Genomic DNA, 20,140 nt, shown 5'->3' on the forward strand with positions numbered 1-20,140 from the left:
TAGAACTACAAATACATTTATCTATTAAAAAATAAAAACACAACAAACATAAATTCCCAATATGCAACAAGAATACCATACCTAATATTAATAAATACATTGACTAACATCATCAACAAAAGATTCATAATAATTTAACAAAAACAACTCATTTCACCTTAAAGAAAGTTCTAATGTGTTTTCAAAATTAAACAAAAATATTATTTACAGAAAAAAGAAGAAGAATTTATCATGAACATTCTATATTTTATGCCATTTCCATGTCAAATTAATTACAAATTAAAATGTTTTTTATTATCTCCACACATAAAAAATTATGTTTATTTATATTTTAAAATAATAAAATGTCAGATTACTTATACATTTTTGGTTCAAATCATTAGATAATTTTTTTTTATGTTTTTTAATGGTACAATAAATAAAAATTATCTAATTTTCGGTACAATAAATTATTTTAGTTTTGATACAGTAAATTATTTAGTTTGTGGTACACAAATTATTTGTTTTAATTAGTTTTTAAACATAAATTCAGTATAAAATACACAAATTATATTTTTTAACATCAATGGTCATAAGCCTAAAAAATAATTCCTGAAATTCGACCCAAGTCCCGAACATGGCCTAATTCTCTCTCGTCTCATCCGACACAGCAGTACTCTATCTGACTTTCTCTCTCCAAAATTAGCTCCGAGCCAAACCCTAACCAGTTCCGTTCCGAACTGGAAACCAGAGAGAAACATTGAGATTCATTCAATCACCTTAACTTAAATGCGTGTAGCTACGCATTGCGTCGAGGGAACTTCGATCTTCGTTATCAACGATGGATGCGTGGAACGAAGATTTTGCGGAGCAGGAGATTGGGAACTCCGCGGAATCGTTCCAAAAGTTTTTACTTTCGCAGAGAGATCTCTTCCACAGCCAGATCGATCAGTTTCAGGAAATCGTCGTCACGCAATGCAAACTCACCGGCGTCAACCCTCTCTCTCAAGAAATGGTGCGTTCTCAAACATTTTCATCTCTCTCTTTGGTTTGTTTAGCTTTGTTTATAATCTCATTGTTTACTTTTGGTTAATGGAAAAAGTGAAGAGCCTCTTAGTTTCGTTTCGTTTCTAGAGTTATGCTGTGTACTCGGAATCATTTGAACTCTTTGAAGCGTTCGTAGAATTAGTTGTGAACTCATTCGGGTTATAATTTTGCTTTTGTAGTAAGCGATTTTAAGGCGTCGTCGTTTAAGTGTCTGATTTTGTTCAAATTTTTGTTTGTTTTTGGTGCAGGCAGCTGGTGCTTTGTCAATAAAAATTGGTAGGTTTTTTTGGTGGTACAAGATTTATTCTTTTTTGCTGGCTTATGCACAATTCTACTCTTTGTTTCATATTGAATGTCTCTCTGACTTAATCCAAATTGGCAGGAAAAAGACCTAGGGATTTATTGAACCCAAAGGCTGTAAATTACATGCAATCAATTTTTTCGATTAAAGATTCTATTAGCAAAAAGGAGTTGCGCGAGATCAGTGCTTTATTTGGTGTCACAGCGACGCAGGTTTATATCACTCTACTTTCTGTTGAGTTTTTTCTATACGACGGTTCGTGTGCAATGATCTATGTATTTGAGATGTTGTATGGAGATATATTATTTTTACTGCCTTTCTTGTTTACTCATTTGTTTGTAGTTTGTTGTCCTTTCCAAGATGTCATTAGATCATTACCTATTATACATTTTTTGACAGAAGAGGGTTGTATTCACTTTTGAATTTTATGTTAAGATTACGTGTTGCTTGGTTCCTGTTTTGCGTAAATTTATGAATCTTTGTATGTTGGTTTTAGGTGCGTGACTTTTTCACTGGGCAGCGCTCAAGAGTGAGGAGACTAGTGCAGCTTTCAAAAGAGAGGGCACTAGGTTCCAATTCTTGTGAAGATCCTCACGATGATAAAATAATTCCTGATCCTGTTAGACTAATTAATCCAGCTTCCGTAAACTCTACTGTCCCATCCAATGCTGAAGAAGCATCTTGTTCAACACAGGATGCATCCTTGCCTGACCTAGATGATTCAGATAAACATTTTGTTGATAATATTTTTAGTTTAATGCAACAAGAAGAGACATTTTCCGGGCAAGAGAGATTGATGGAGTGGATATTGACGATACAGAATTTTTCAGTATTGTTGTGGTACACAATTAGCTTTCTCAATAGCATGATAATATTGAACTATAATAATTTATATTTTCTGATTTAGTTTTTCTGCTGTATGCTTGTAGGTTTTTGAGCAGAGGGGGTGGAATAACTTTAGCTACTTGGTTGAGTAAGGCAACTGCTGAGGAGCAAACCAGTGTCCTTCTTCTTATCTTGAAGGTAAATCTAAATACGTGGTTAATATTTTGTGTTGCATTTAATTGGCACATATCTGAATACTATCTAACACTCTGGTTAATTATTTTACAGGTTCTTTGTCATTTGCCTTTACATAAAGCCATTCCCATGCACATATCAGCTATATTGCAGAGTGTAAATAAACTTCGGTTCTACAGGACATCAGGTGTGTTTATCTTTTTCTGGTTCAGTTCCCATCACACTCGACCTGTTCTGTTCCCAATACTTCCCCTTTCTTCTTGGTGTCTATTGATACTGTCCTTGGATTTACCTGGATAACATGTATTTGATGATAACTGCAACGAGCTAATATTTGATAACAGCCTAGGACATTTTCTTGAAGTAGAAAGAAACACCTTAGCACGTGGTTAGCTTGTTTGGTCATGGCAACTATTCTTATAGTGACAGCTCTGGTTCCAAGTTGTCATATACGCATGTTTCATTGTTTTTGTCTTCATATTGTGGAATGTCGATCAGGAGACCTGTGTTTGGGATTTAATATTCATTTTAAATATGAAGTCCAGGTTTTCATTCATTAGTTGTGGCTTGCTATGCTGTTAGTGATATTTGAAGGAGCGAGATAGGTAGGAGGAAAGAGGAGTTGACAATTGAATCTTATTCTTCCTTTAAATGTTATCAGACAGTAAATAGCAGATAAGATATATCTTAATTTATTCTGAGATGTATAAGTCGTGTTCTGGTTGACTGATGTAACACTTCCTCCTTCTCATTTTGTTCAATGTCTGTTATTATTGTCAAATCTTAATTTCGTACCAGTTCTGTTTGATGCCACTTATTTTAATAACTTGATAAACTTTTTGAATTATAATCTCACTGATTTGGGGATCAGACATATCAAACAGGGCAAGGATTTTGTTATCAAAGTGGAGCAAATTATTAGCGAGGAACCAAGTAATAAAGAAGCCCAATGGTGTTAGGCCTTCTAGTGATGGGCATAAAGAGTTGATTTCTCAGAGGCAAGCTTGCATTCTCTTTTCCATGAACAATTTGTTTAGACATTCTTTCTCAATTATTATGGTTTCTACTTTTTGTAGTATTGGTCAATTTGTGGGCTCTGAATCATGGCATTCCAATATTGATGTTCCTGTAAGTGTTTTCTTATATAAGTTTAAGCTAGCAACTCCTTTTCGGTTTGCATATTTCTTAGCTGCTTCTTTCTTGCTCTCAGGAAGACTTTCTTTCACTTTCAAGCGAATCTCTGGACAATTTCAGGTACTTGTAGGTTGTTCGTGATTGCTTCCATTCATCTGTTTTCATTCATTTGAATAAATCTTTCTCTTAATAGTTTTATGCCATACTTGTTTGAGATAATTGTCTTTGCTTTTGTTAGTTTTGAAAATGCTTTTTGTTTTTTCTTCCCTGTTCAGGAAAGTGGGATCTCCACAAGCTGCGAAATTGTTGCCTCCTAGCTTGGATGATTCTAATAAAAAGTCTACACTTGGTGTTTCTTCATCTCGTATCCTTGTATTTGTAATAGGCTTACTAACTGGTGAAATTGGAATTAATGCCCAATTTGATCCTTGAAAGCGTTTTATCAAATTGACTTGCATACCTAATTGGTCCTCAAATAGTATATTTGATTATTGAATGATATCAGTTTGGCTATAGTGAACTATAACATTTGGACTATTTTGATGTCAAATATTATCTTTGAAGAGGACCTATATAGTGTCATAGTGTTTCAAGGACGAAAGTGGTGGGTTATTTGTGATAAATGCTAACCGCACATTATCTGACATGCTTTATTTTAATACATCATTATTGGCTAAATTTTTTAGATTTATGTGTTGATGTTGGCGCTACTTATTTACTGCGATTCTCAATAAATTTTAATCAATAATAATGCATTGAAGAGAATATTGTCAGCACCCCTCTTACTCAAAATTGCTTATGGTTCATGTCAGTTGTTGAGTCATGCGAAATGTAGGTTATATCTCTTTTCTATTCCTTAACCCCTCTAACAGAATCTAGAGAGCGCAGAAAAGTGCAATTGGTGGAACAGCCAGGCCAAAAGTCAGTTAGCAGAAGTTCACAGGTGACAAGAGCAGGGTCTGTAAGTCAAGGTCGGCCCATGTCCGCTGATGATATCCAGAAAGCAAAAATGCGTGCTTTATTTATGCAGAGTAAGTATGGGAAATCCGGTTCAAAAGAAAGTAAAGAAACAAAGATTGATAGTCTGAATAAACAACCTCAGACAATTCCTGCCAGTATTGCAGCTTGCTCTTCTAAAGTTCCTACTCCTCCCAAAATTGATGAAAACAAGAAACCTTTGTTACTTGCCTCTAAAACCAGCAATAGGCTGGAAGCTTATTCAAAACCGAATGTGAAGGAACCTCTCTGGGAGAAGTGCATGAGGATTCAGATACCATGGAAAACACCAGCAGGTACATTTGCAATTCTTTTATTGGTTTCATCAAATATATCAAATTTACGTCCTATAATATTAGGCTAGAAAATTGGGGAAACTCTCAGCCGATAAATGAATGATAAGACATATTGAGAAAATAGCATATTGACAGGACGTTGAATTAAAGAGGTAGATCTTAGTCAATTTCCTGCACATTTTTTTGGAAGACATAGCGGATGCTTCTTTGCTAACTCTATTGACCCTATATATGAATAAATAGAGCAAGAGTCATGGTCTAACCTTATGTTCTGTATATTGAGCAGTTGTAAATACGTCTAAATATTTAGTATTGTTCAAGAGATTAATAAAACATTGCCGTACAAATGTACAACTTGAGTTTTTTAGTTTCAATACTAACACGGATATGTTTGAAGATTTTGGGATTTTCCTCCAATTCTAAAATTTCGGACAATGTTTCTGATTGATTTCCCCTACATCTTATCTGCACAATTGTGATAAAAGGGCGTGATACTCCTAAATCTCTTATAAAGAATGGGCTTAAAAATATGTCGTTTGAGGACTTATAATTGTCTACGACGAGCTATACTAAATATTGAGGTGATCTCAGGGACATGATCAGTTCTACAAAATGGTATTAACATGTAGATCATTGATACAATATTTTTAAGAACAATAATTTTACAATCCGAATTTATTGTAAAAAAATTCACATGTATCGATATTAGAGGCTCTCTGTTCCTTACACATGTTCCTTTACATCTTTGCCATGATTCATGGGAGGGAACAAAAGTTAAAGCATAGATGAATTGGTTTGAGCGTGGCCTGGTATAAATCCATGCTTTTGTTTTTGCTATAATGAGGAAGGCAACAAGGAAATCGGTGCTTCACTAGGATCAATGATCCTGAGATATTGATGTGTAGTAATAGTAATGATAGAAGTATATGCCATAATTCAGGCCAAAGATAAATTAAAATTAAATAATTCTCACTTAAAATACAACAGGGGTTCCAAGCCCCCGTAATTCAGTATTAGGCACAGGTGGAGACACATTTGACTTTCAAAGTTAACTTTAAGCATACACGCGAACACATTAGACTCTAAAATTTAATTTCATTATTTTCTTACATGTAATGAATAAAAATAGGAAGAAATTTGATTTTGATAAAAAAGGGAGCTCTTTTCCATTTGTTATTCCACGTTCAGGTTTATATATGTTTCATTTGGGGGTAGCGATATTCCTTTGTAATTTGCAATATGATCTTAGATCTGAGTGAAGCACTGTTTGTAATTCATATCTGTGGGACGAATGAGTTTGTAATTCATATTTATAAACGTAGTATAGGTTATGACTGCGGTTTTGCAACGTGCAAGTCTCGAGTATATATAAACTGCAACCTGCCATGATATGAATTACAGCACCGAATTAATCCAATCGGAGTGTTGATGGGCGTCTATAACTTTAATTTGGTTAGCCGCGACATATACAGGGACTGTCAACAGCAAGTATCCGTTTTCGTTTGGTGAACTCTGTGGTACTGTCTGTTGTATTTGTCACCCAGCCTCCAATCCTTGAAAACTCATTAAGGGATCGGTGATCGTTATAATAAACGAATATGACCAGCTTGATTATCTTTTATTCCTTTTCCATTTATCATGAAAAAATTGCCTCATCTGGGGCTTGATTTTTGTACATTAATTTCATTAATTTGTAAATCTTGTAATGTATAAATAAAATTAGCAAATGTTGTGATGGGGCAACTTTCTAGTATTACAGTTACAAGGTTATCAGGTCGTGGATTATTTCTAGTTATCACCATAGGAAAACGGCCCAGATTTTGAAATTTCAGTCACTGTTCTTGAATTTGGCTGTGGCGCTGATCGAATGTTTCAGAAACAAAATTGGATGTTTGCTTGAAATAAATTTACACATGATATATTTGAGGTGCTACAAGGTGTGGCAATGAGATATAAATTTTTCTTTACCTATCATTTTTATGGTTCTTCTAAGATGTAACTCAAGTAATCAACACCTTTCTCAAGTTTCTGGAACCCATTTTTCTTAGGTTTTAAATATTTCCCTTTTGGTTCCTTTTTCCTTATTTTGCAGAAGTAGAACTTAAAGATAGCTGGAGCGTTGGTGGCGGGGAAAACAGCAAAGAGGTTGATGTCCAGAGAAACAGAGACCGCAGGGAAAAGGAAACTATATATAAAACTATCCAAGAAATCCCACCTAACCCCAAGGAGCCTTGGGACCTTGAAATGGACTATGATGACACTTTGACGTTGGAAATTCCTATTGAACAGTTGCCAGATGGTGACGGTGCAGACATAACAGTTTCCCCCAATCAGGTTGCAGAGCATACTGTTCAAGGGGTGGCCTCCACTTCTTCGACAAGTGTGGCTCCTGCTGAGCCTGATTTAGAATTGCTTGCCGTACTGCTGAAAAATCCAGAGTTGGTATTTGCCTTAACTTCTGGACAAGCGGGTAGCATACCGGGTGAAGACGTAGTGAAGCTGCTTGACATGATCAAGAGAGGAGGTGCGAACTTGGGTTTAAGTGAAAATACAAATGGGAGCTATGGCACGAGTGTAAAAGCCCCGGATAAGGTGGAAGTTTCGCTCCCATCTCCAACCCCTTTAAGCGATCCAAGAACGGTGCGTGATTTGAGTTCATACTACCACTATTTGTCAAAGATCTTATCATCATTCTTGATGTCTCCTATTACAGTGCCATGCACACCCCACTTTAGCCATGTTGGCTTATACGTGTTGAGAGCGGAGAGCGTCTAACACTTTAATATAATAGCATAGACTGGGCCAAATTGAGATAAATCAATTGATTTCTAAGTTTTTCTTGTGCTTTTTATATGACAAGATTTTGCACGGTCAGGTCCTTGCGTGGCACCAAATAAATAGTCTATATCAAACAGCTAATTTAGGCAAAACAAGGTTCCCTACTTCCCTTGGAGTAGTTGTACTGGCATTTAGAGTAGCCCTCAATATTTTCGTACATTTTACAATTTTCAACGTGATAAAATCTTTGAAATCCTTAATATTTTCATCAATTATAAAAAAAAGTATTGGTTACTGTATTAACTAATGTGCTCCCATTTTATTAACTTTTCAGAATGGATGGAGCTCAGAAGCATCAAAAAACCCCTTTTCACGGCGAAGTGTAGCATCTGATAGAATTATCCAGAACCATGCTGCAGTGACAACTACCAACTTACTAACTCAGATTCCCATGACTAGCACTACTGCACTAAGGCAACAGCCAGCAGTAGTGGTTTCATCTTCGAGGCATCTCTCAAGCACAACAGTTTCTCCATATTCACTGCATCAGGCAACTAATGTTAATCCTGAAAAGCAACAACCACTGGGGCATGTACAAATACCATCCTCAAATGTAGGCTTAACCATGAAGAAGAACTTAATCACTACCAATGCACCTTCAGTTAACTATTCTGGCATTCACTCAGCTGTAGCAATGCGGGGTAATGGCACCAATTATGTAAAACCCGTACATAGTATGAATGTACAACACGAGGGTGTGTCTAATTCCTTCCCACAGTCATCCTTCAAGCTACCCTCACCAACGCCGTCAAATTCAGCCTCACAGCAGCAAAGACATCAACAACATATAGTCCAGGAAGCCCATTACACCGAACCTCCTTATCGTAACCCTAGCCGTTCCTACCCACCACAAACCGAAAAATCAGACCATGGGTCTGAAAGCGCGTGGAGAATTAGGCAAGATGTTCCATTCAGTTCTCAAAGAAATCCTAACAACTATAATACAATGGTTGGGGGATCCAGGCAATCTGGTTTTTGGGATAGAAATAATCAAGGAGGGGAAGATTTTGAATCATGGAGTCCTGAAAATAGTCCAACTAGAAATCCTAGGTATATACCAGGTAGAAACTACCCAGATTCCAGAGTGAATCATGGAAGAAATCATAGACCTGAATGGTCAAGACAGAGGGGTTCTTCTGAACACTGGGACCCTGACAGGCAGGGAAATAGAAAGTGGCATGATCAGAGGCGATAAGTTTTGTGCTCAGATTGATTTGTGATTTTATCTGACTCATTAATTTTCCGGATGTATAGAATTGGATTGAATTCTGATAGCAATATATTTCTTGTTATTGGAGAGTGCAGATGGATCTTAACCACATCATCAGCATGGAATGATTGTTGGAAAAGGACGCTGTTCTACATTTGTAGTATCTATAGTGTAATGGCTAATGAGTCTCACTTATTAATTGTAAAAAGAATATTATAAAACTAAAATTTACCCGGAAAGGATTGATTCTGTTTCATTCTTTTTTCTTTAACTATTAGGCTTAGTTAATAGTTGAGCATTTTGGTGGCTCTTTACCGCTTTTAGATAACAAGTTAAAGTGAGTTGCGTTAAATTTCATTGGCTTTTTGAAAACTTGCCATGAATAGTACGTAATATTATTGGAACCGGTCAATCACTGAGGACGCACAAGAGATGGGATAAGGAAACCGATAACGCATCAAAATCCTAAATTTGATACTTGGAACTGAAACTGATCTAATCAATATTTATAAAGGTGACTTTTTTAGGTATATATATAAATTTTATTTTTAACTAATTGTTATTTTAAAATAAAATAATTATATTTTTATTTTTATCCTTTAAATAACTTCATTATTTTTAATTAAGATAATTTTGTCATTATTTTATTTTAATTAAATTACTATTTATTTAAATTTATTTATTTTTTAATTAAATTGATCATCTACAATAAAAAAGACACGTGCACACTAGTTTATTTAATTAATATACTTTTAATCATTGGTTTAAATTAATCATATTACAAATTATGGGTAGAATTTACTAATTAAGAAATGGAGATTATATTTTTAACAAAATCTAGTTAAAGTAAAAAGTGAGTGAATATTATTCAAATTAAAAAATATTGTTTAAAATATCTTTAAATTAGCTCTTAAGTTCTTAGCATAGTCTCATGAAATCCGTCAGGTCAACAACATTTTTACATTTACAAATTACAATAGTGACTTGTACATTTTCTATTCGCCAATTCATCCTATAATTCTATTTCATTCTCCGTATTTTTAGCAGACACGTTTTAGTTTAAAAAACACCATACTATTATTATTTCAGAAAAAATACAGTATAAATGATGTTTTTATTACTCTTCTAACGGGAGAAGTTGCTACATGATGATGTGTAACTAGTGTTCTAAAAATGGGTCACCACGGGTTTGAGTCGGGTTGGGTTTGAAAAAAATTTAATTTTTTTTGTGCGAATTAGTTTTCAACTCGGCTCACTTAGAATCCGACTTACACGGGTGAACCCGTGGTGAGCCGGGTTGGCTTACCAACCCACCTAATTTAATTTATTTATTTATTATTTTGTATTTCAATATTATTAATTAATATTTTTTTATTATATTATAGATGAGATAAAAAAAATTATTTCAAGAGAGAAAAATATTATAGATTTATCTATTTAAGTCTCTAATATTATTTTTTTATTTTGAATTATCTTTTAATGTTTAACAGAAGAAAATTTATTTAGATTTGAATTAAAAAAAATATAATTTTAATTCTTTTATTTAAAAAATAATTCATAATTAAGAGAGTTAGTGAATCAATCCGTTTAACCCACTAATCCGTGGTTGAGTCGAATTCGAATTCTTTTAGCTTGCTAATAAGTGAATCAGATTGGATTAATTCATTAAGTGACTAACCCGTGAACCGAATCGATTATCGCTTTAACATATAAAGGGAAAGTAAAAACATATTTTAGGAAATAACACAATTTCTGTACCAATTACTATATTTCTGTGACGATAAAATTTCTATGACCATCGTTACATCATACTTTCTGCTAATACCTTCTTTCAAATACAAGGGGTGACATCATAGGAAGAGTTGGAACTGCGGCCAGAAAAGTGTTAATACATCGTATTTATTAAAAAAAGGTAGTTTTGAAAATTAAAAAATTATTCCATTATACATTATTTAATAACTTTGTCACATTTAATTGGATAATTGTAAGCAATAATTTATTTTTCCTTGTATATTTAATTGTTCATAAAATAATAAAACTATACATATTTCAATATGATAAAAATGTATTTTGACCAGTCTTATTTAATGAATTGTGTAATCTATTTTCATAGTTTCAATAATATATTTGTAATGTTATAAATAGTACCATAAACCAATTTAGGACTGAAATTAAAATCTTTTGGTTTAGGTTAGTGGAACAATATCATTTTATTTATTTTTATTAATTATTGCAATTATCTTTTTATTATTTTATTTTCAGTGTAAGAATATAGATATCAAAATAAGATTACTAAGTTAAAAATAAAATAAAATAAAATAAAATTTAAAAGGTAAATAAAAAAAGTCACTATAACTTTTATTTGGTTTGAAAATCCATAACGTAAAAACCTTATCAATAAAGTTTTATTATTAAAATAATATTCTAAAAACCAATTAAGTAATAAATAAAAAATGATAAATACTGTGTCGTAATTAATATATTTTCTCTGTATTTAGAAATTTAATCAGACTTTCAATCTCGTAACTAAAATCTCAATTCATCATTTTCTTGTCTTAGGCTTTGTTATTTTGCAGAGACTTTTGTAGAGATTTAGGAAAAATGATTATGGAGAAAATGATTTGAATAGATTTGAATAAGTTTAAAAGTAATTTTTTTAGTAGATACGTGAATAAATGAGAATGGATTTAAAAAAAAATTTAAAGAAATTAAGATAAAATTTGATTGATGTGATAAGATAAAAAAATTGTTTAATTAATAAAAATTAAACATTACTAAAATATCTTTAAAATATCTTTAGTAATAAAAATAATATAAAATTATAATTATTAATATTATATATAATTATAAAAATTATTATAAAAAAAAGAAAAAAATAAAAATTAAATTTTAACTCTTGAATATTAAAAAGAGAAAAAAAAAGTCTAAACCCTTTCTTCCCTCTAATTTTGGGACTCATCCTTCTTCTTCCATGTTTCTAAATCACATACAACCTGCAATACAAAATAAATGAGTAAAGAATCATTAAAACAGAAAATCGCACACCACAAATCTCTCCCCCTCAGCGAAGATGAAATAAGTTCAGCAAAATTCCCTCCCTTCTTTCTTCTCAAATCTATTTAAACGAACATGAAAAAAAACTTCAATCCGTCCTTCCAAATCGCCTTAAACATTATCATCCTTAAAACGAACACAGCATTAAAGTCAGAGATATATTTTTTGAAAAAAAATATTTTATGTAAAGTATTAATAAAAATACAAACTAATCAGCCTAGAATAAAATTCGACTGGTTGAGCCGGAGATCAGATAATTGTAGTCTGATTATTAAACTCGACAGATATGAATTCCGAATATGATATCATCACTTCAACGGCTCTTTCCATACTCCTGCGTCTCTTTATCTCTTCTTTGGATTCGAAATGTTCAAAAGAATGACGCAACTCGATAAATTCTACTACCAACTAAACAATCAAAAAAAGAAAAAAACTAACAGAAGTTATAGTTAAAGGCTCAGCAGGATCCATTGGTAGTTTTGTAATCACGAAGGAACAATTTTCCATTCGCTCATAAAATAGGTAGTTTTCAACATCATGGCCTTCAAAATCAAAACACAACAAACATGAAAGATAGTTAGATACTGACGCGAATACGAAAAGGCTTGAAAGCGCACACCAAAGCGAAGAGTTAAATCCGAGACGAGGAAGAAGCAGAGAGAAAGAGTGTGGATGCTGAGTTTAAATAGGAAGAGTGGTCTAATTAGGGTTAGGGTTTGTGGCCGAAACGGGGATTCGTGTGTCCAATGACGAAAATGTCCTCCATTACGTATGGGTCCTTTAAAGGATGGCGTGGGCCTTCTTGTGTAGGTTGGGCTAACTCTCAAAAGCCCATTAGCTGAATTGCTATGGGGAGAAAAAATAATGTAGGACACAATCGTAATTTAAATACATGAAAAGATTAAATATTATTTTTAGGATCACGATATTTTAATAACTTTTTTTTATAATTTTTTAACAATAGATTACATAGATTACATGTTAATATTTTATAGGTTAGTATAAGAAAGTTGTCAAAAAACACTTTTTCCTAATTTTTATATTATCAACTACCTCTTTATAAATCAACATCTCCTCTTTTCTCTGCTATTCCCACTCCCCCAACCTCCTTGAATTAAAATGAACAGTTATAGGTCTTTCAAATATGTAATACAATTGTATATTTCATCTTAAGTTCTAAAGTACTTATGAAATGAAACTATAAATCTCATGTCACGTAATTAATATGTGTATTCCCTATTATATTTTTTACACTAATTAAGAAAGTAAATTCAACATCATTTAATTTGCCCAGTTTCATTTAAAAATAGGAAAAAGAAAAACTATGAACATGCAAATAGGATTTTTTTTTTTCATTTTATGACAACTTACAACTTAATTTTAGTGGTAATATAATATGATCATTTAAAAATTAATCTTTGCATTTATAAAGGAAAAGAGGGGGATGAAGAGATCGATATGACATTTCTCAATCGATTTTTATTTTATTTTTCATTTTGATGAAGTAACTCACTTGGGTTAGAGAGACAAATGCAGTAAATTTATGAGTTTGGGATTAAGTTTGATTGAAATTGGGTAGATAATCTAATTCAAATCCAGTTCTAACCATCGAAACGTTCCATAGTTTGGTGACTAACTCTGTATAATCAGAAGCATACATGATAAAGATCTGCTCTCAAACATCCCATATGGGTTCCTCCATTGCTGCTGAATCCTCGTGTGGAAAATGGTGATGAAAATGGTTCATGACTCTAGAAGTTGAACCACCAATGCCCAAAAAGTCATGAACAGTTGTCATGTCACTCCCTCCAAACCTTGATGGCTGCATTGGGTTATTTTCAACCACGTCTTTTCCATGGATCAAACCAGAACAATTACTAACTTCTTGTTCCACATTCTTCATCAATCCCGGATTGTGGTCACTCCCCAGAGGCATTTGGCTGAACATTCCCACATCGTTCATAGCAGACCCGGCAGTGTTGGTGTCAAAAACTTGTGAAATTTCTTGTCCTTTATGAAATAACTGATTGATGAATGCTCCTCCACCACTCACCCCAGCCATGTTGGAGAGATCAGGCTGTGGAGAGAAATGGTCGTAGGAGTTGTTATGCTGCAGCATGGCACCAGAATATGGCGGCCTAGTGGAAGAAACATGATCAGGAGCAGCAGTGCTACTAACAAAGCCTTTTTGCATCATGGGGGAGTTAATGGTATTGCTTGCAGTGGCACCCATTTGGGCTGCTTTCTGTAACAAAGCTGTTGCAGACATCTGAGCCGAGGCAGCAATTAGTCCTCCGTTTTTGTTGTCTTGCAAGTAATTGAAGCTTGATGAGGTGTTGGAACCCAGTTGGAGGCTGGAAGAAGAAGGAGACATGCTTTTTGGGCCACCAAAAAGTGCACCTGCATTGGTAGAGAACATGCCCCCTCCCATGCTCATAGACTTGAATGGTATTGGGACAAGTTCTTGGGGGAGTGATTTCAGTGGGTTCTTAGGGTCATAAGCTGTGTTGGGACTAGTGTTTAGAGGCATGGTAGACATAAGATCCGGTATTTGATTCTGCAGGTTTGGTGGCATGCCACTTGTCAGACCCTGGTTCACTCTGTTGTTTTCTTCAGTTAATGCATCACAGAAAGCTCTGTGAGTGATAAAACTATCTCTCCTGCACCATGTACAGAAACTCTTAGACCTCTAAGAGGACATTTTAATAGTTTTAACTGCTCAGTTGTCTGAACAAGGTCAAAATGAAAACTTACGCAATATACTTTTTTTTGCTACTATTTTCTTATCAGAACTAGAGTTAAGAATCTCTAATACAAAGCTTTTATGTTGATCTTGAAGCATACAGATTCTTAAGAACGCCATCTAAGTTTTATCCATGATTTTAGATAACTTTATCATCTATGCAAAGTGCAAATTTCTCTTATAACCACTTCAATTCAACTGTGCCGTGTGCATTGAATAAGAAAGGAGTTTGTACCTGGAAAATATGGTTCCACAGTCACATTTGTATTCCCTGGTGCCACAAGTTTTCTGGTGGGCCTTCCAATCAGACTGCACTGCGTATCTCTTAGAGCACTTGTCACATTTCCATTTCTTCTCACCGTGTTTGCGGCTATAGTGCTTTTTGATGCCAGTGAGGTCTCCTAATGCACGACCTGGGTTATGGTGCACGCATGATGGCTCAGGGCAAACATACACACGTTTCTTAGCCTCAGTGCTTGTTCGTTGCCTCAGTTTCCACGGAAGATTGTGACCTCTGCGGTGCAACTGAAGGTTTTGGTCCCTCTGAAACCCTTTGTTGCAGATCTCACACACGAATCTATTTGTTGCCATCAGTGTGGTTGGTGATAAAGCAACAACTTCAGCACTGGGGTCTATTTCATAAAACATATCCATTAGCAAATAACATGATACCATGCTACTTCTGAAAACTGAGAAAGACTGAGCAGATAAAACATTATACAAATAGTAAGGGTATGCATAGTATTCGAATCAGGAACTTTTTTGCCATTTTCCATATCGCTTTATGTTTAACTTCCCTACTTTGATAGCCATAACCAGAAGTAAAAATACAAGGTTATCTAAAGTTAGTATTTTTTTAGCCAAGATTAATCTTTTCAGAAATATTTACTAAATGGTTGATGTTTTTGAATAGAGGGTTGTTTACAGAGTAGGACATGGAATCTCTCTAGAATTTGACCAGCAGAGAAACTAAACTATACAAACACGAAAAGTTGATTTGTCAGTCTGCAATTACGATCAGTAAAAAAGAGAAAAGAAAAGAAAGGAAACTGAAGTTGAGGTAGTTGAGTATTTGCCTGGGGTTCCTGGAAGGTTTCTTTTCTTCTTGGTTTGTTGATTAGTGGAAGCATTGGTATTGGAAGCAGCAGATGGTCCTGAAGTAGAGTCATGAAGGTGGTTTTGAGGGTGTTGGTGTTGGGTTTCTTGATGAACTTCTTCCCCATTGTTTCCTGAGGAGAAGCTTCCTTCATCACCTGAAATATTTGACATTGGAGAGGGTAATGGAAGGTTCTGTGTGTCTTCTCTGATGTTTGTATTTTGCGTTATAGGTGATGGACCTCACTAAAAGCTGTGGCTTGTTTTTTGGTGTATCCAAAGAAGAATCCAGTCTCCCCCTAGAGGAAGACAAAAGCTGAGAGAGTTTTTGGTTTGTGTTTAGGACTTAGAAACATGATACCAATATTGGAAGCTGGTCTTCTTTGGCCTTATATAATTATATATAATGCTTATGTCAAGACAACTATGTAAATGCCCCCGAGCTTCTCGCTATTATTCTACTTTCTTAAACACCACTTCATTTCCATTTAATTCCTTAATATTTGTTTGTCTGCAACTTAAAACTGCATCACTCTCTTACAAGGAATGTTGTTCGTGATGGAGACTTTAGCCTGTTAATGTCTCTAACCGAAACAACCATACTATAAAGGCTGGTAAATTTCAGAATTTCTTAAGCTATTACTCATAAACTAAATTTTCTATACAGATTCAAGCCTATATATAACATTAGTATTAGTTATTCATAAACATATAATTTATGCTCTTATATGTACCTGGGAGATGTAAATATTTCACTTTTATTTTTCTTAGTTTCAAACATTTAACTTTTTCTTTAATAGATGAAAGCATGCAAACTCTTCCTCTTTATATTATTTGCCTGGAAAATTATTTGCTTATTTTTTACAAAGCTATATCTTAATAAATTATGTGACTTTTATAGTACAATTTCAACCATAAATTCTTTTGTAGTATATTTTTTAACATTTATATATAATAGAATTAGATTAGTCGTTACTTTATAACTCTAAATATTTTATTGAATAACACAATTTTAGTTCAATTTTAATAAAAGTCGTGTTGGAATATGACACAAATTTAATTTAAAATACTCTAAACTAAAGTCGTGTTAGATTGACACAACCCCATCTTAAAAATATTTCGTACAAAAATCATATCACTCTCACATAACTTTCTTAATATAAATTATCCATCTTTATAATTTTTTTAAAATTTACCAATTTTTATAATTAAAAAAAAACACCAGAATGATGCTTTTGCCGAGAAAGTAATATTATGCCATTTTGATCACTGTATTTAGCAATGTGTTTAACCACGACTGTCATGTTAGTGTTTTAAAAACATGAATTAACTTGCACCCAAAAGGAGAGAAAAACAGTTTCATGCTTCTTACCCTACCAAGAAGTATATATCTTCATATAAAAAAGTAGCTACAAATGACATAATAGAGGGTTGCTACCGAGTTAACCAAGATTCAAGCTTAAGAGCAACGACAATAACAAAGAGTATCCTATGACCTCCTAAATATTCCATTGTCCACTTGCAAAATGTGAACAGAAAAAAAGAAGTTAATTAGAGATATTTTCAAGATTTGCTATTAAATTTTAATTTCAGTTGAAGATCGTTCTTCTAAATCTCAACTAAGCGTGACAAATGTTGTAGAAAGGTTATATGAGATTGATTAATTAAGATATTGTGTAGACAGGTTTCTCAAGTAATAGTAGATAGAAAGGTAATCTATTTAAGGCAATAAAAAGTTTATTTTTTAACAATTGCTTGAAGCAGTCATAATCATAGAAATTTTTTACACTTGTTTATGTTGAATTTTACAGCTTAATGTAAAAGGAGAAGAAAAGAAAGAGACAAAAACTAGAATATGAAGGATGAACTAAGCTTCAAATCTTGAGTCAATTATATTTTTAGTCATTCGAATGCCAAATTCTCTTCTCCGTATGAAACTAATATATAAAAACGACGAAAAAGACACCGAAGAAATTATCGATGCAGAGGTCGATACAATTCACGATGCATGCATACTTACAACAACACAACGACAAAAGCTTCCCAACATTTACGTAAGCTATATATTTATGTCACACACATTTCTTTATTATCTTAAAGAAAGACCAACACCACCATGTAATTTTATTCACCTTCTTTATCCAAATCAAACTAAATTTAAGTAATATATAGGTTGAAAAATATAACTAAAAAAATAAATTTAACAAAGATAATCAGTTAATTTGTTTGAAAGAAGGTAAATTTTGACAGAAGAATTGAATATTTTAGTGAGATGTATGATAAGAAAAATAAACTATTTTGGATAGTAATTTGTTGATAATAAATAATTGATGTGGTTGCTAAGGGACATGGACAAAGGAGCTGTATAGATAAAACCAACATGGGAGACAACTGTGAATAATTCTTTGGTATGGGGATGTCTCATAGTTTTCTGACAGTTTGTTTATGTTTTATCCAAGGATAGGTAACACATAAAAGTAATATTGTTGATATGGACATGCATTGATTAGGTTAATAACTATTAATTTTTTTCGTATTTTAGTATTTAGTCGTTCATCAAGCTGCGTGGAGTTTTCTGAGTTGGGAAATTGATGTGAATGATTTTCTATTTTATCTAGGCTAGAATAACATGACACAATTACGAATCATTCTTACACAAGAATGCCTCATATTTGTAAATTAGTCAATTAATAATTCAGGATACATTTAAGATAGGTCATACACAATTAATATACTCCATAATAAAGTCTGTATATTCAAGATATTTTAATATTTTAAATTTTAGTAAATTAATTTTTGTAAAGAAATGCGAACATGATACTACTACCATCTCCTCATATCTATTAAAAAATAAACTATTTTTTAATACATGTCATTTTAACAATACAACCTTTCATCTCCGTGTTAAAAAAATTCACCGTCTTTTTACTTTAATAAATTAAATTATATGGAACTCAAACAAAAGTTAATTTATATATATATATATATATATATATATATATATATATATATAGAGAGAGAGAGAGAGAGAGAGAGAGAGAGAGAGAGAGAGAGAGAGAGACATTTAATATTATACTTTTCCATTATTTCTTAAAAAAATAATTCACAACAAATATTTTAATAGCTTAATCAACTGTGTATTTTCTGTTTATATTTGTATATAAAAGTTACCTCCTAATTAATATTTAATTATTATTTTAATTAAACATTATGAATCACTTTAAATTTGGTTCTATATTTTTATATATTAGTCCCAAAATATATTTAAAAAAAATAAAAGTATTTGAATTAACTGTTAACTTTATATAGTTATCAATTATATGATATATATATATATATATATATATATATATATATATTATTTTCATATATTGAATAATTAATTTTAATTAAATTATTAAATATAACACATTTACTGAACTTAACAAATGTAATGCTAGTATTTGCATATTAAATGAATACATTACTTTAAGTCTATTATTAAAAAAATTAGTATCTAAGAAGAAAATAAATTTGTGTATACACTAAAACATACTGTAATTTGCTTTAAATATTAATTTATTAAATATAGTTTGAAATTTAATTCAAATATATGCACGAATATGATTTATATGAATATACATGTGTATGTATAGTAAATTAAAAATGTTTTAGCATACATTTCAGTAGAAAATTATTTTAAAATCTTATAAGAATATTTTTTTAACAATATTAAGTCAAATAGACTAAAGTAATATTCATCACGCCAGAAAATATAATAATCACTATTTTTAAGAAAGAAAAACAATATTTATATTTTGATTAACTTAAAAAGACGGTGGTATTAGTATAGTGATGGTATTTTTCATTAAATTAAATTACACATTTTAGCATGAAAAACTATAACAGTGAACTAGTGGCATCTTATCTCATGACTGTAATTTTTTCTAAGTGTCCTTTTTTATTTTTGTAAAACTATACTTGTGGGTAGTAATAAGTTAAATACGTTTTTTTTTTTAACATGAAATGTATTTTTTTTCTTACTTATTTATGTATTGAAGAGACATGTGAATTCAAGCTGTCAATTACAACGACAATACAACCATGCTTTCAGTTTGGTACCTAAAATAAGCAACACACACCCAGTTTCTTTATTCATAGAGTTCATACCATTTAAGCAGTTTAACTTTGACATAAATGTAATGAAGAAGATACAGAAAATAAAAACTTAGTTGTATTTTGAGTTTCTTGATTATCATTGAAATTCAATTTTGTTATTTTCTGTGTGTGTGTGTGTGTGAATTTTAGTTTATTGATTAACTATTGATATTTAATATTTAGCACAGATATTGATGTGATCACTTTTTATATTTAATTAAATATTTAACATAGGTGTTCACATAATACTAATTATTGGCCTCTCACACTAAACAAAGTAGGTTTAAATC

General features: G+C 32.3%; 2 protein-coding genes and 2 non-coding genes across 6 annotated transcripts; 1 reads left to right on the forward strand and 3 right to left on the reverse strand.

Annotated features, from left to right (window-relative positions):
- Positions 1–581: 581 nt before the first annotated feature.
- On the forward strand, positions 582–8,915 carry LOC148198086 (homeobox protein LUMINIDEPENDENS-like). The gene is made up of 13 exons (XM_088116332.1): positions 582–994; positions 1,275–1,302; positions 1,409–1,539; positions 1,824–2,167; positions 2,257–2,350; positions 2,441–2,534; positions 3,219–3,345; positions 3,424–3,475; positions 3,558–3,601; positions 3,757–3,845; positions 4,354–4,773; positions 6,866–7,413; positions 7,886–8,915. Exons 1-13 carry the CDS (start codon positions 821–823, stop codon positions 8,804–8,806), a joined length of 3,066 nt encoding a protein of 1,021 aa, XP_087972458.1. The 5' UTR covers positions 582–820; the 3' UTR covers positions 8,807–8,915.
- A 3,203-nt stretch (positions 8,916–12,118) lies between these two features.
- On the reverse strand, positions 12,119–12,194 carry LOC124828128 (small nucleolar RNA Z155). Its single transcript, XR_007027990.1, has one exon. It is a non-coding gene; the product is annotated as a small nucleolar RNA Z155 (small nucleolar RNA).
- A 131-nt stretch (positions 12,195–12,325) lies between these two features.
- LOC124828127 (small nucleolar RNA R41) lies at positions 12,326–12,423 on the reverse strand. The gene has a single exon (XR_007027989.1). It is a non-coding gene; the product is annotated as a small nucleolar RNA R41 (small nucleolar RNA).
- Positions 12,424–13,550: 1,127 nt separating this feature from the next.
- LOC148198087 (zinc finger protein GAI-ASSOCIATED FACTOR 1-like) lies at positions 13,551–15,988 on the reverse strand. 3 transcript variants are annotated; one of them, XM_088114877.1, is made up of 4 exons: positions 15,695–15,988; positions 14,854–15,250; positions 14,028–14,535; positions 13,551–13,985 (listed from the first exon to the last, which is right to left on the reverse strand). In XM_088114877.1, the coding sequence occupies exons 1-4, from the start codon at positions 15,885–15,887 to the stop codon at positions 13,551–13,553; spliced, it is 1,533 nt and encodes a 510-aa protein (XP_087971003.1). In that variant the 5' UTR covers positions 15,888–15,988. The 3 variants fall into 3 exon arrangements, with proteins under 3 accessions (XP_087971003.1, XP_087971004.1, XP_087971002.1); XM_088114878.1 differs by having other exon boundaries at positions 13,551–13,681; positions 13,754–14,535; XM_088114876.1 differs by having other exon boundaries at positions 13,551–14,535.
- Between the last annotated feature and the right edge of the window lie 4,152 nt (positions 15,989–20,140).

Source organism: Vigna umbellata, chromosome 5 (genome assembly GCF_029865625.1).
Source record: "Vigna umbellata cultivar VRB3 chromosome 5, Vumbellata_1.0, whole genome shotgun sequence".
Classification (NCBI taxonomy): domain Eukaryota; kingdom Viridiplantae; phylum Streptophyta; class Magnoliopsida; order Fabales; family Fabaceae; genus Vigna; species Vigna umbellata.

Excerpts from the sequence above, each read along its gene's own strand:
- LOC148198086 (XM_088116332.1), top strand. The coding sequence starts at position 821 with ATGGATGCGTGGAACGAAGATTTTGCGGAGCAGGAGATTGGGAACTCC. Across the intron at positions 3,476-3,557 it reads ATTCCAATATTGATGTTCCT|GAAGACTTTCTTTCACTTTC; the intron begins GTAAGTGTTTTC and ends TCTTGCTCTCAG. Across the intron at positions 7,414-7,885 it reads CTTTAAGCGATCCAAGAACG|AATGGATGGAGCTCAGAAGC; the intron begins GTGCGTGATTTG and ends TTAACTTTTCAG.
- LOC148198087 (XM_088114876.1), bottom strand. The coding sequence starts at position 15,887 with ATGTCAAATATTTCAGGTGATGAAGGAAGCTTCTCCTCAGGAAACAAT. Across the intron at positions 15,251-15,694 it reads AAACCTTCCAGGAACCCCAG|ACCCCAGTGCTGAAGTTGTT; the intron begins GCAAATACTCAA and ends TTTATGAAATAG. Across the intron at positions 14,536-14,853 it reads TGTGGAACCATATTTTCCAG|GAGAGATAGTTTTATCACTC; the intron begins GTACAAACTCCT and ends TACATGGTGCAG.